Raw genomic sequence first — 15,996 nt, forward strand, 5'->3', positions numbered from 1 at the left:
AATCATGGCTTGCTTCACCGATAGTGACAGCTCTTTGGATCTCATCTTGAGAGTTGACAGCAACAGATTCCAAATGCAAATAGCACACTTGAAATAAACTCTGGAGCTTTTATCTGCTCATTGTAATTGGGATAGTGAGGGAATAGCACACACCTGGCCATGGAACAGCTGAGAAGCCAATTGTCCCATTACATTTGGTCCCGTAACAAGTGGGAGGCACATATGCAAACTGTTGTAATTCCTACACCGTTTACCTGATTTGGATGTAAATACCCTCAAATTAAAGCTGACAGTCTGCAGTTACAGCACATCTTGTTTGTTTCATTTCAAATCAATTGTGGTGGTGTATAGAGCCAAAAATGTTAGAATTGTGTTGATGTCTCAATATTTATGGACCTGACTGTATTTCCCCAGTAAAGGAGTTTTTAGCATACAGGCAAGTGCAGTTCTTGACCATGACTACACCCAAATGTTCTTCAACCAATACTGCTATAACAATGTTATATATCGGTAAATTGGGCTTGTATGAGGTCTTCCCTTACCTTAGATGGAATTCGGTTAAGGAGGCTAATTTGGCATGAGACAAATTGAATACAATAAGATGGCTTGCTAACACAAGTCTTCACAAACTTCAAAGCACATCAACAAATTTTATCTGGCATCATATGGGAGGGTATGGAAAAATGCCTGAAAAAGCCCATAAACAAAGGGCCTGCTAATTTTGACAGTGTTGCATGTATGTAGCACTCTGGAATTTATTAGTATTTCTGAAACGTTAACCAATAATCTCAGCCATCTTTGCTGTTTGCTGATTTTAAAGAAGTTGTCCAGGCTTTACTGAATGATAGACTATTCTTATGGTAGACCATAACTAGATGATCGATGAAGGTCCAAAAACACACATCTCCGCTGATCACCTGTTAGGTTGCAGCTCCATTGCTGGAATTCGGCAGGCTGATCATCTAGTGATGGTCCATTCTCAAGACAGACCATCACTTAGTAAAGCTTGGACAATCCATTTAAAACCCTTTTTTTTCCCAGAGAGGAAGTGGAGAATGAACTTCAGTTTCTTGGTTTTCTGATCCTGGCAAATAGACTCAAGTCTGAAACAAAACCAGTTCTTCATGAACTTAAATCTGCAAACATAAGAACAATTATGGTCACAGGTAAGAGTGAGATAGGATAATTGGGTTCTGAAAATATTGTCATATATGAGATATTGCATTTAGTGTTGATCGAGCTCCGTAGTGCTCGAGGGCTCGGGCCGAACACATCGGGATGCTCGGGTGCTCAACTGAGCACCCGAGTATAATGGAAGTCAATGGGAGAACCCGAGCACTAAACCAGGTACCCCCTGCTCTGAAGAGGGGAGGGTGCCTGGTTCATAGGAAAATGTCAGAAATTGATGGAAACACCACCATAATCATTCAGGAACAGCATGGGGAGGATGTATCGATGCATCTTGGACTCCCAGATAGCTGCTGGGAACAATGTTGTCCGATTAGTATGCCACTAGGAAACATTCTTTCCTGTATATTTATTGTATATAAAGTGCATGTTCAGCCACAAATGTTGTTGATTTTTGGAACTGGGGCCATGATTAAAAGGGACGGCCGGTGGCATCCGTATTATGCCACTAGAGGGAAAATTAGTGGACCGTCGCAAGACGAACCACAGTGAAAGCATTTGCCAAGAATGTTTTCATTAATCAACAACGAAAGTCAGAGGTACGAAGACGATCAGACAGGCGATCCGGCGGCGTTATTCCCATGACCCGCAGGGCAGCTTCAGGGAAACCAAAGTCTTTGGGTTCCGGGGGGAGTATGGTTGCAAAGCTAAAACTTTGACGGAAACTAATTGACGGAAAGGCACCACCAGGAGTGGAGCCTGCGGCTTAATTTGACTCAAGACTGCAAACCTCACCCGGCCCGGACACGGAAAGGATTGGCAGATTGATAGCTCTTTCTCGATTCTGTGGTTGGTGGTGCATGGCCGTTCTGAGTTGGTGGAGCGATTTGTCTGGTTAATTCCGATAACCAACGAGACTCCTCCGTGCTAATTAGTTACGTGACCCCCGGCGGTGAGGATTGTGTTGACCAGACTCTTATAGGAGAGTGCCTGCTGCTTAGCTGACCATCAAAAAAATTATTGTTGAGGTCCTGCAGGTGAGCTGACATCGCAAACATTATGAGCGAGGGCCTGCAGGTGAGCTGACCATCACAAACATTATTTTTGATTATTATTATGAGCGAGGGCCTGCTGCTGCTTTGTTGACTCTAGATAACTTCAGCCTGATCGCACGTCCCTGTGACATTGATGATCCATTTGGATGTCTGCCCTATCAACTTTCGATGTTCTTTTATGCGCCTAACATGGTGACCACGGGTAACAGGGAATCAGTGTTCGATTCCGGAGAGGGAGCCTGAGAAATGGCTACCACATCCAAGGAAGGCAAGCGGGGGCGTGCAAATTACCCACTCCCGACTGTCAGAAGAGGACACTGTCTAGTGAAAAAGAAAATTTGATGTCACAGAAAAATTTTAGAAGCGCACACGTAACAGAGCAGATGTGGGCCTGGAAAGGTCACTGTATGCAGCGGTCACTGTCTATGGAAAAAGTGCACTGGCTGTCACTGATATTTTAGGGATGCGCACAATTTAAACAGGAGATGTGGCGCAAATAATTTAACTGTCCGCAGCGGCCTATTACACGGTATTTTGCACAGGATGAGCTAAAAATATATATTGCTGCTGTCACAAACAATAGTCCTTAAAAGGACTTTTGGGTTTCTGAAATGTTTTTGTACAGAAATAATATTCAATTACACTACCTAAACTGTCTGTCCCTTCCTATGCTCAGCTCTATCTGACTTCGAATGAGCAGAACACTCATCATCGGGTGCTATATAGCACCCGATGACGTATTCCAGCCAGCCAATCACTGTAATGCCAATAGCCAACATGGCTACTGGTATTACAGTGAGGGCAGTACTTACCTGCACATTTATTGGCTGCATTCTTTAATTTTTTATTATTGATGTCTTGAAAAGTGTCAGAAGTAATGACAGCTTACTAATAATGGTGACATAGAAGAGTGCCAAGCCATCGCTCTCGCTTTATACTGTAGTATATATGTGTATATATATATATACACACACACAAAGTGTGTTCAGAAAGTCTTCAGTCAGGCCTTTTTGCTTTCTTTCACATTTTGTTATGCTGTGGTCTTTTGGTAATATAAAAACAAATTACATTTTTCCACATCATTCTGCCCTCAATACCTCATAATGACAAAGTGAAAACAGAATGTTTGAAATTTTTGCTAATTTACTGAAAAGGAAAAAAATAAAAGGTGAAATGCTCCTCCCCCCCCCACATATACAATGCTGCAGATCTGGCCTTAGGTTTTAGACTTGGTGGGGAGGAAAAAACAAAAATGCAAAACAAAAATGGGCCTGGTGCAGGGGTCACATAGCATTATATTGATTTATGATGCTATGTAACCCTTACAGTTCTGAAATGTATTAGATAATAGTGACAACATTATGTCAGTGTAATCCAATACATTCCAAAACTGTAAGGGTTACACAGTATCATAAATCAATATAATGCTATGAGACCGTTGAAGTGCTAGGAGTTCAGGCCGGGAGCTGCACTGCGGACTCGCAGCGTGACACACACTCGTCTGAAAGGGGCCTTAAGTCATTCAGCACTGGCCTTACTGATAAGCTTATAAGTAAGGATCTGACAAGCGCATGCCTGATGTACTCAGCTCAATACTGAGAATTCTAGTTTTCACAGCAAATAGTAATAAATGAAGTAAAGACAACAATATGGAGATGGAGGTTTAAGAATTGCGTTAACCTTGCTAGGCTAGTATTACTTTATATTATTATAGACATGACTATTGCAGGATCTAAATAAAAAGGGAGGTTCATTCAATTAAAAATTATTTGTGATGCATTTATCCGTTGCAAATAAATTTACTTGGTGTATAAAACTGTGATTTACATTAATATGCTCATTGTAATTTTTTTTTTTTTAAAGGTGACAACCTTCAAACGGCTTGTACGGTGGGACTGAGCTCTGGTATGGTATCTGAGGCTTCCAGGTTACTCATGCTGGAAGCCTGTGAACCCTATGGAGAAAGGCCAGCGTCATTTACAAGCCAGTCAGTGGAAAGCCACAGAGACAAGTCACAGACACAAAATGTAAGTGTTGCATGAGGGTGTGTTGGGGAAACTCACAACAACTTCTACATCTGCTTTAAGAAGAAGGAAATTCTGCCTTTAAAAAAATATGAAGGTGGATAATTTTCCTAAACTGCGCTGTTTATTTAAATGGATTGTCAGCAGTGAAAACAATATTCACCATTTTTTTTGTACAAATAACATGCTTTTTCATAAAAAGCATCTACCTTATCAGCTATTATTTTAATATGGAATATTTTAGGGTTATGTGGAACAATAGCAATTTGCTTTGCATTATAGTAGCTCAGCTAAACTGCTAATAATGTCTGAAGACAACCTTCCAAATGTTTAAAGCATCAATAAATATAATTTTGTATGAGTTTCTGTGGTGTAATATACATTGCATCAGGACAGATATGCACCAAATGTATTAGAAAGGCACAGTGCTCTTAATAAATGCAGAAATTTTTAAGGCAGTTTGTGTTTTAGAAATTTAAATCTTCACCAGCTATGGTCTGGCATGGATTTGAACCATAATGTATGCCAGATTCTGGTGTAAACTGATATCAAATCTGTCAGGCTGCAGGAGACTATGTCTCCTCTCACTGTTCTGGTCACTTTTAAAAAGTGGCGAGAAAAGTGCAAATATGGCATCCACCATAATTTGCTAAATTTTAATATACAGGGTGGGCCCTTTTATATGGATACACCTTAATAAAATGGGAATGGTTGGTGATATTAACTTCCTGTTTGTGGCACATTAGTATATGTGAGGGGGGAAACTTTTCAAGATGGGTGGTGACCATGGCGGCCATTTTGAAGTCGGCCATTTTGAATCCAACTTTTGTTTTTTCAATAGGAAGAGGGTCATGTGACACATCAAACTTATTGGGAATTTCACAAGAAAAACAATGGTGTGCTTGGTTTTAACGTAACTTTATTCTTTCATGAGTTATTTACAAGTTTCTGACCACTTACAAAATGTGCTCAATGTGCTGCCAATTGTGTTGGATTGTCAATGCAACCCTTTTCTCCCACTCTTCACACACTGATAGCAACACTGCAGGAGAAATGCTAGCACAGGCTTCCAGTATCCGTAGTTTCAGGTGCTGCACATCTCGTATCATCTGAAGGAAATCGTCTATGCTGTGAAGATACGAGATGTGCAGCACCTGTAACTACGGATACTGGAAGCCTGTGCTAGCATTTCTCCTGCGGTGTTGCTATCAGTGTGTGAAGAGTGGGAGAAAAGGGTTGCATTGACAATCCAACACAATGGGCAGCACATTGAACACATTTTGTAAGTGGTCAGAAACTTGTAAATAACTCATGAAAGAATAAAGTTACGTTAAAACCAAGCACACCATTGTTTTTCTTGTGAAATTCCCAATAAGTTTGTGTCAAATGACCCTCTTCCTATTGAAAAAACAAAAGTTGGATTCAAAATGGCCGCCATGGTCACCACCCATCTTGAAAAGTTTCCCCCCTCACTTATACTGGTGTGCCAGAAACAGAAGGTTAATATCACCAACCATTCCCATTTTATTAAGGTGTATCCATATAAATGGCCCACCCTGTATTAAAAGTGCCATACAAAGTTTGATATATCTGCCTCAAGGTATTTTCAAATTGTCCATTTTTTTATTTATTTTTTTGCAAACCATGTCAATACACGTTAAAGGGGTTCTCCGGGAATTAAGAAAATAAAAATACTTAAATATTACTTTATTATAAATATATTCTCAAATACCTTTCATTATTTATAATAGCTCGTTTTGTCTGGGGAGCAATCATCAGGGGAAACAAAATGGCTGCTGTGCCATTAGTTCACACAAAACCTGTCCTGATCACACATGAGGACAAGTTACTTCACAACACTGAGGTAAAGAGCTGCTTCATCATCCTCTCCTTCTTGTCAGGGGTTATGATCCTGAATACAGATGATAAGAACTTTAGCTGAATCTCTGGGGAATTTAGTTTATGAGGAGACATGAAGTACAGAGAGGACGGACAGGACAGGCTGTGGTAATGGAGACTGTAAACAAGTGCTGCTCATTAGCAACACCTCACCCTCCTCTCTTGTCTCCTCATGATCTCCATTCCCACAGAGATTCACCCTCATTCAGGATCATGATTTTTGACAAACAGAGCAGAGAGCATGAAGCAGCACTATGGCTCATAGTGGTAAAGTAACTTGTCCTTCTGTGTGATATGTTTTGTGTGCACTGATAGGACGGCGGCCATTTTATTTCTCCTGATGATTGCTTCATAGACAAATCAAGCCATTCTAAGTAATGAAAGGTATTTGTGGATATGTTTATTATAAAATAATATTTAAGTATTTTTATTTTTTTTTTAATTCCTGGAGAACCCCTTTAAGTATTAATTTCTGTAGTGAACTACCTCTTCCTCACGTGTCTCCGTTATGTAAGTTGCAGAAACAGATGTCTAGGTAAATCCTTGGCAACCATTATCGCCATACAAGTGAAAATGTTAGAGGTCTGTTAACGTCTCCAGAAGGACTTATATGCTACACTACTGAAAAATGTAAATGAATGCCTGTCTTTCAGGAATCCATGAAACGTATTGAAACCACAGCCTCTGATATTACTTGGGGATTAAATGCAACTGCAGGAAAATATCATTATGCGATGACTGGGAAATCCTATGAAGTTATCAAGAAACATTTCCCTGACATGATACCTGATGTAAGTAATAATTTCAGTTTTTATTTCAAATGGTAGTATCAATAACTTGAAGTAAAAAAGGAATTCAATAGAACAGTGAAATGTACACATATCACTTCAAACCATGTCACTGAGAAGTCAATTTTTATCTGGACAAGAGGAAAAAAAATGATTGATACATTGCTACTTCCTTTCCCATTCCTATATACAGTATCTAATCTTGAAGCCATGACTGCATAGGAAAAAGGCGACTGATTGACAGACTGTCACTTTAAAAGCTTAAAAGGGTTTTCTCAGATTTTTATGCTGATGATCTATCTATGCGGAACCGTTTATTAAGTGTCAGATAGATCACTAACAAACTGGCAATAAATAACTTTATTTTATGCCTGGGGGTGATCATTCTCACCCAATAGGCACAGCGTCATGTCCGTCCAGGATTGGAACCAATCCCCTGGACAAATCAGTGAGTGAGCAGGAACAAAGGTTTTGTCTCTGCCAATGTGCTCTAATTTGTCCATGCTTCTCACCCTTTTCTTCCCCATGCAGTTACACTCCTTCCAATATATCTATTGTGGTAGGTTACTGTACCTAACTTCCACATATTGCCCCGATGAGTGTTCTACATGGGAGAGCACTCACTGTTGTACTATCATCCAACACCACTGACTGCTCAACACTGTCAACATGTTTGACAGATGATCACACCCCCGCTTTCCTAATCCCGCAGTGGGACGTTTGTGTTTGTCTCAGCCTGGTTTGCTAATGGGCAGTGTCAGCTCCCACATTGTCATCATGTGGGTGGGTCTTGTCCAGCCCCACTATGTGACGCAACGGTGATTTCTGCCATGCCTCCCACAGGATTCTCCATGTGATCTTCCCTGCATGTCGCAATGTCCCGTATCACATGTGTCAGTTATAATACATGGCACACCTTTCATCATCAAATGGGGCACCCTCCCCAACACGTCATCGTAAGAGGCGGTCCTCCATGAACTCCTAACCATTACGGGCGGAGAGGACAGCGCCGCCTGGTGGGGCTGTTCTTGGTGAGAATCCCTGAGGATTCAGAGATTGTATTTTATGGTATTCATCCCTGCACACCCCTAGTGACGGGGGTGATGCCCTTATTGCGAGCTTTGCAAGTCACAAGTTGTTCTAGCCAGGCTATACATGTAGGCCACGGACGATTAGACTGCCCATCACTTGGTTTATACAACTGATGGCGGTGTGCACCACTTCATATTGGTTGCTGGAGCACACTGTATTTTTTATCTATATCTATTTACCTTCCTTGAGAGGTATCTATCTATTGCACTATGCACAACATGGGGATGGGACCAACCTATTATTGGTCAAGGTACCTGTCATTTATTTCTAGGTAGGTGGGAGTGACACACTCCCTCCCAGACCATTTAAATTCACAGAAATGGCAGAAAATCAGGGATGCCATACACTACTATTGCGCTCCAAATTGCCACATGCAGATAGCATCAATTACTTTGTTTCTCTATGTCACTTGAGGAGACTGGGTGACACAGCTCTGCCATAACACATAGGGATGACTTTGCTTCACTTTCTGTCAACTCTGTACGGCAGGAGCGGTATCACCTGTGTCAGGGTTGAGTGGAGGGTCACCAAACCAGAGAGGGACTGTCCAGAGGGCTTGCCCTTTTCCGGGCGGGTGCTCCACTTGGCTGGACTTACAGTTCAGACTAGGCCAAGTAGGGATATTTACAGACACATACTGCATCCTGCTGCCTACTCAAGGGAACCAAATTGTGATGACCTCTGCATACTGGAGTATCCCTTACCACTGTGTGTCAATAGGATTGGTAAGACCGATCCGATTACTACAGAGCACGGTTGAGTCGACAGCACAACTTTATTTGCTGCATTTTGTCATTGTTTTGAGCAATACTTTCCCTTTTTTAAAATAAGGACATTAAAAGTTTAGTTTTAATATGATTACCCCGGGGTTGCTGGCCCCTTGGCAGACACAGTAGGCCTGAAGAAGATGGTGTTCTTCACAAATATTACAGACACAGCATGTAACAAACAACTAATTCTTTGTGGCAGGCAGACTGTGGGCAGACTGTCAAAGTTCTAAAGCTAATCAGATATTCTTCCTGAAATGATAATATGCAAACTGTGACTATATACTTCAATTTTAATTTTTTTTTTTTACTAAAATAGAGTTTGTGTTGCAGATTCTTCTTAATGGAACAATTTTTGGCAGAATGACCCCGAAGCAAAAAATTGGTATTATAAAAGATTTCCAAAACAGCGAGTGAGTTAAATAACAAAAATCTGATGTTCATGTTTATTCCACAATTAACTATACTGATTTGGTTTCTTTTTTAATCTTATTCTGAAAATTACAAAGATGATTTGATTGTTATGCTGGCGCCTCTTGCCCGCTGTCATCTGGCTCTGGCAGGTGGGCATGGGTGCTGCCCCAGTCACCCTGTGTTTGTCACAGTTCCAACGATCTGGCAGAGGGTCGGGTTGCCAATATTCTATGTCTACTGTAGATATTCTTCTTTGAACCTCCCCTCCTTCTGCAGTATTTTAAGGGTTTTGTGTGCAGCTGCTTCTAATGTATTAATCAGCTCTGCCAAATATGCTGTGCTGTTTATCCAACTCTCTGCCTGAGCAATAGGCTTACTAGCTTGCTACATGTAGATCCTGCAAAGGTGCCATGTCTGCTTGTGTTCCTGTGTATCAGCTTCTGCTTGATTCCCAAATTCTTACAATCTGCATGCATTCTGCCTGCCCTGGCCTTGGCCTGTTACTGACTATGAGTTTTGCCTGATCCCTTGGTGCCCCGCACTGCTGTCAACTGCAGGAGGATTGTGGCGGTGTGGCTCACTCTTCAACCAAGTCCAGATCCCTGTATAAGGGTTACAGGGTGAATTCCAGGGAACTGGCAGGATACACCCTTTAGGTTTAGCCCAAAGTCAAACCAGTTGGCAAACACAGTGGTTCCCACCCACTGATTGTAACATTGACAATGATCTGATTTAATACTAGCTAAACTACAATTACTAGCAATTGGTGTTTGACAAGGAAAAACTGGCCTAAAATAGTGATGTTGGCCCAAAACAAATATGTTAGCTTGTTCCCAAAATCACAAAACTGTCCAAAATCCTGCCTTCTAAGGCCTTTCTCATTCTAATGTTTTCTTCCTAAATTTCAAATCTTGAACCAACTGGGTTCTGTAAGAAAAGAACACTAGTATGTATGTTTTACCAGTTTGTTTTTTTTGTGTTGTTTTCTTTTAGCTATTACATTGCTATGTGTGGAGATGGAGCAAATGATTGTGGGGTAAGGCATTTTAGTATGTAGTTGGTAATATAAGCAGAGAAATAGTATGGATCAATAGCTTTAGAATATGGATCCAAACATAGTCTGTTGCTCCATGTGTAGACTATTGGCAAACTTGATTACAGCTAGTCTCCTCTCATTAGTTCAAATACAGACTGATTGCAGAGGGAAATACTGCTAAAATATCATATACAAGTCATATAATGGTGGTAAATAGTGTTAATTCTCACACCCACATAGCATCTTATTCAAAAAAATTACCTGAAACGACAGCTACACATTAATCACAGAACAGCAGGCACCTGGGGCTAATGTCTGCAATTGACAATAACGCCTATTGCAGGCATTTAATCCTTCACACTGAAAGTTCTTGTCTCTCTGGCTTTTGCAACTGTAGTTTCTATGGAGCCCTGGTGTCAGGGCTCCATGAGAATGTAGCAAATCTTCAACAAATTGCATTAGAAATTCAATACATCAGGTATAACAATAAAAAAGGTTTTAGCATATGGCAAAAAAATTAAAACCTTTTTCCAAAGTTAATATTAATGCTTTGGTATATTGCAACAATTTTAAGCATTTTTTTTTATTTTCTCTCTGTACAACTGTCTTTACACAAATTTTGTTCCTCCTATTGCTAGGCCCTCAAAGCTGCTCATGCAGGAATATCTTTATCAAACTTGGAAGCATCAGTGGCTTCACCCTTTACATCCAACATCCCAAACATCGAATGTGTGCCCAAACTACTAAAGTAAGTTACTGTTACTCTACACACTAGATATAAAAAGTATCACTATGGACTGCCTAACTAAGGAAAGACATACATTAATGAGGTAGTAAAAGAAGGAGAGGTTAGAATTTAGTTTAAGGGATGGTGATAAATTCTTTACAGTTAAAACATGCTATACTGAAAACAATAGAAAAAGTAGTATTTTTAAACTCCCTTTAAATGGAAATTATAAGGTACTAAGAAATGGGTTATGCAAAAAGAAGGAATTATCAATGATTTATATATTTTTAAAAGATGGTAAAGGTGGAGGAAAGAACCCGGACACCTTTTTCTATTCTTTTTAATCAATATATCTAGAGATGAGCAAAGTTTTCAGAAATTAGATTTGGCTGCTTCTCCGAACTTCGACAATAAATTTGAGTTGTTACAAAATACTTTGTCATGAAATGCATTCCATTGTATGTAGTGGGCGCAAAGACGGGGGAATGTGATTGTGCCGTCCCCTGTCATTGAGTCCCTCAGATGCCAGGTTCAGCGCTGATTGCGGCATCTGAGAGTCACATTGAAGCCCTTTAGGAGTTAATAAGGGGTTACAGAAAAGAACATAGTCACCTCATCCACTTGGTCACGGAGTGGCCGTTATAGCCATCTCATTTATAGCAATGTCATCTAATATGAATATAATTTTAATATGTTTTTTGTAGTCTAATTGTTGATAATTTAAAGATGTCTGGCACCAAGGATTCCTGACATTCGTGCATGGCATAATTTGATAAACTTTTGGAATTGTACAAACAGACGTGGCTAAAGGGCTAATCATTATTTTATACTTTTTTTCTTTCACATCCAAGGGTAGGGTGGTTGGAATTGTAGGGCTTTAAACGTAAATAAGATTTCATACTGGATTGGGTATGTCTTGAAAATGTGGGTAAATAAAGAGTAAAAAAGTTGAAAACTCTACACACTACATATAATAACTAGCACTAATGGTCTGGCACCTATAATCAACATAATAATAATCTTTATATAGTGCTAACATTGTGCAGTATCTTACGACCAGACAAAATGATCTGCTTTGATCCATCTTTTTTTCCAACCCAATGGTTATCCTCCCCCCTCATTAATAACCATCCGCCCTAAACCACTCTCTCTCAGATCACTAAACATAACATATAAAATTAAACAGTCCTCCCACATTGTCTCTGTTATATTAACAGAAAACTTACAACTAACCCATGGATTTTTTATCATTTTAAATATCGCCAATATGCTTCTATTTACATATCTATCCTGTATTTCCTGAGTTGGAGGATTTAGATCCATCATTTAAAAAAATAAAAAAATAAAAACTCTAGCAAAGTACATTAATTTCCCTATGGCCATATATATTTACTTTCTCCTTCCTCCTGTCTATAAATCTTAAAACTGCCATTTCTATATCTCTATTCAGATGTACCTTATATAATATTGCTATTTCTGGAGTGTTTATCCTCCTTCCTTAATAGGCCAATTTTTCAGGTGTAGCAATGGGCCTATCTGCAAATAACTGCTTAATTTCTGAGTCAGCCTATATGTATTTCATATTATTTTTCACGGAACACCTGTCACGCTGGACAAGATACAGGATACAACAGAAATCCACAAACAAGTGTCTAGGCCAGGAAGCTGGGGATAAAGGTCACCTCCTTACAAATCCCTACCAGCTCTCCCTAGACTTCTGTGCCCATGTTCAGACCCTAGAGGTGGGAATAAACGTGCCCCCGTGCCTAAGGCTGAAGATTCCATAAAATCCTTAAGATGGTGACAGGGGGAAAGAGACAGACAGCTTGCTTCCTCACACCTGGAGGAGGAAGGCGTCTCTCTAACAGCCTAGACAGAACACACACAAGAAAACTAAACCAACTTATCTTGTCACAGAGCAGATACTGAAAATCCTTCTTTCCTTCCTTCCTTCCTTCCTTCCACTGAGCAAGATAGAAGCTATAACCCGCACAGGACACTGGCAAGGGACGTAATTTAAACTCATACAAACGACCCCACCCAGTGCACCTGAAGGGAGGCGGATACAGCTCAACTCCAAAACAAAAACAAAAAACGACACACGTGCTGCTAACCTGGCAGACCTCCGCACATAACCTGAGCAGGGCATGACAGTACCCCCCTTCTACGGGTGACCTCCGGACACCCCGGCCCAACTTTATCCGTGTGGGAGCTGTGAAAAGCCCTCCCAGTCGGCTGGCACTAACATCCACAGCCGGAACCCACATCCTCTCCTCAGGGCCGTATCCCCTCCAGTGTACCAGGTACTGAAGGGAACCCCGAAGAACACATGAGTCGAGAACCCTAGAGATCTCGAACTCTAAATTTCCATCAACCAGAACAGGGGAAGGAGGCAATGGCAATGGTTCCACCGGTTTCACATATTTCTTAAGTAAAGACCTGTGGAACACATCGTGGATCCTTCAGATCTGTGGAAGATCCAGACGAAACGCTACTGGATTGATCACTGCAGATATTTTGTAAGGTCCAATAAATCTTGGACCCAGTTTCCAAGATGGTACTTTCAGTTTAATATTTTTAGTAGATAACCACTCCAGATCACCCACACACAGGTCCGGACCAGTCATACGTCTCTTGTCAGCCATTTGCTTATACCTCTCACCCATCCTCTCCAAATTCACTTGAATCTTCTGCCAGATAGAGGACAAGGCAGAAGAAAATCTCTCCTCCTCTGGCATCCGAGAGGAACTAGTCTCAGAAAAGGTACCAAACTGAGGATGAAAACCGTATGCGCCAAAGAATGGCGACTTACCTGTGGACTCCTGCCTACGGTTATTCAAAGCAAACTCTGCTAGTGATAAGAATGAGGACCAGTCCTCCTGGTTTTCAGTCACAAAGCACCTCAAGTAGGTCTCCAGGTTTTGATTAGTACGCTCTGTCTGTCCATTCGACTGCGGATGAAAAGCCGAAGAGAATGAAAGTTGGATACCAAGACGAGAGCAGAACGCCCTCCAAAATCTGGAAACAAACTGCGTGCCCCTATCAGAAACCACATCCGACGGAATGCCATGTAATTTCACGATGTTATCCGCAAAAACCTGAGCAAGAATCTTAGCATTGGGCAGACTAGCTAACGATACAAAGTGAGCCATTTTACTGAAACGGTCAACAACCACCAAAATCACAGTTTTCCCAGAGGAACTCGGCAGATCAGTAATAAAGTCCATAGACAAGTGCATCCAAGGACGAGATGGAATAGACAAAGGAAGAAGTGAACCAGAAGGTCGAGTGTGAGCAACCTTTGCCCGTGCACAGTTCTCACAAGCTGCTACGTAATCCTCAACACTCTTACATAACCCGGGCCACCAGAACCTCTGGGAAATCAGATCAAAGGTGGACTTGCCACCAGGATGTCCCGCAAGGACAGTATCGTGATGTTCCTTGAATACCTTGTATCGCAATCCAGCAGGAACAAACAACCTACCTGGGGGACAAGAATCCGGAACCTCCTCCTGGGCTCCCAATACCTCCATCTCCAACTCTGGGTACAGAGTGGAAACAACCAACCCATCAGCCAAAATTGGAGCAGGATCCTCACCTCCCTCAGGAAAACTACGAGACAATGCATCCGCCTTGATGTTTTTAACCCCTGGGCGAAAAGTAACCACAAAGTTGAACCTAGTAAAGAACAGTGACCATCTAGCCTGTCTAGGATTCAGACGCTTGGCAGTTTGCAGGTAAGCCAAGTTCTTATGATCAGTATATACCGTAACGGGATGGGACGCCCCCTTCAACCAGTGACGCCATTTCTCAAAGGCCAATTTGATGGCCAGCAATTCCCTATCTCCTACATCATAATTCCTCTTGGCGACCGAGAGCTTCTTGGAAAAAGCACACGGACGCCACTTGCCAGGAGATGAACCCTGGGACAACACTGCTCCAACCCCCACCTCTGATGCATCCACCTTCACCACGAATGGCTGCGACACATCGGGCTGCATCAGAATGGGAGCAGACGCAAAACATTCCTTAATAGCCGAAAAGGCCTGCAATGTCTCATCCGAGCAGACAGAGAAGTCGACGCCTTTCTTAGTCATATCGGTCAGGGGTCTTACAATGGTAGAGTAGTTCAAGATACATTTTCTATAATAATTGGTAAGCCCCAAAAACCGCATCAAAGCTTTCTGATTCTCCGGTCGGTCACATTCCAGAACCGCCCGGACCTTTTCGGGGTCCATACGAAAACCAGAGTCAGAAAGCAGGTAACCCAGAAACGGAATCTCCTGAACAGTAAACACACATTTCTCCAATTTAGCATACAATTTATTTTCCCGAAGGATCGACAAAACCTGTCTCACGTGATCCTGATGAGTCTTCAGATCAGGAGAGTAAATTAGAATGTCATCCAAGTAAATTACAACGAACCTTCCCACAAAATGATGGAAAATGTAATTGACGAACCGCTGAAACACTGCTGGCGTGTTAGTTAACCCAAAAGGCATAACCAGATTCTCGAAATGACACTCGTGTGTGTTGAAAGCCGTTTTCCACTCATCCCCCTCCTTGATTCTGATCAGATTGTAAGCCCCTCTTAAATCTAACTTGGAGAACACCTTGGCTCCAACAATTTGATCAAAAAGGTCAGAGATCAAGGGAAGGGGATACGGATCACGGACCGTAATGCGGTTCAATTCCCGGAAATCCAAACAGGGTCTAAGCGATCCATCCTTTTTCTTAACAAAGAATAACCCAATTGCGACCGGAGATTTAGATGGCCTAATATGACTCTTTGCCAAACTCTCGGCAATATACTTCCGCATGACCTCTCTTTCGGGTTGAGAAAGATTGTATAGCCAAGACTTTGGCAACTTAGCCCCTGGGATGAGATTAACCGGGCAATCATATTCACGATGAGGAGGCAATTCCTGAGCCCCACCTTCCGAAAATACATCTGCAAAATCTGAGAGATACTGGGGTAAAACCATAGTAGACACCCCAGAGATAGAGGCACTAAGACAATTGTCCGAACAAAAGTCACTCCAACCAATGATCTGCCTTGCCTGCCA

At 41.5% G+C, this 15,996-nt stretch overlaps 1 protein-coding gene across 3 annotated transcripts in view; it reads left to right on the forward strand.

Moving 5' to 3' along the window:
* Window positions 1–15,996, forward strand: part of LOC120997970 (probable cation-transporting ATPase 13A5) — a 284,487-nt gene that overhangs the window by 193,553 nt on the left and 74,938 nt on the right. For all 3 annotated transcript variants that reach the window (XM_040428355.1, XM_040428356.1, XM_040428357.1), the window contains 6 exons: window positions 1,042–1,166; window positions 4,047–4,210; window positions 6,760–6,897; window positions 9,087–9,166; window positions 10,161–10,203; window positions 10,842–10,951. In XM_040428355.1, coding sequence (XP_040284289.1) covers window positions 1,042–1,166; window positions 4,047–4,210; window positions 6,760–6,897; window positions 9,087–9,166; window positions 10,161–10,203; window positions 10,842–10,951 — 660 coding nt within the window. The remainder of the gene's footprint in view (window positions 1–1,041; window positions 1,167–4,046; window positions 4,211–6,759; window positions 6,898–9,086; window positions 9,167–10,160; window positions 10,204–10,841; window positions 10,952–15,996) is intronic.

Source organism: Bufo bufo, chromosome 4 (assembly GCF_905171765.1).
Source record: "Bufo bufo chromosome 4, aBufBuf1.1, whole genome shotgun sequence".
Lineage (NCBI taxonomy): Eukaryota > Metazoa > Chordata > Amphibia > Anura > Bufonidae > Bufo > Bufo bufo.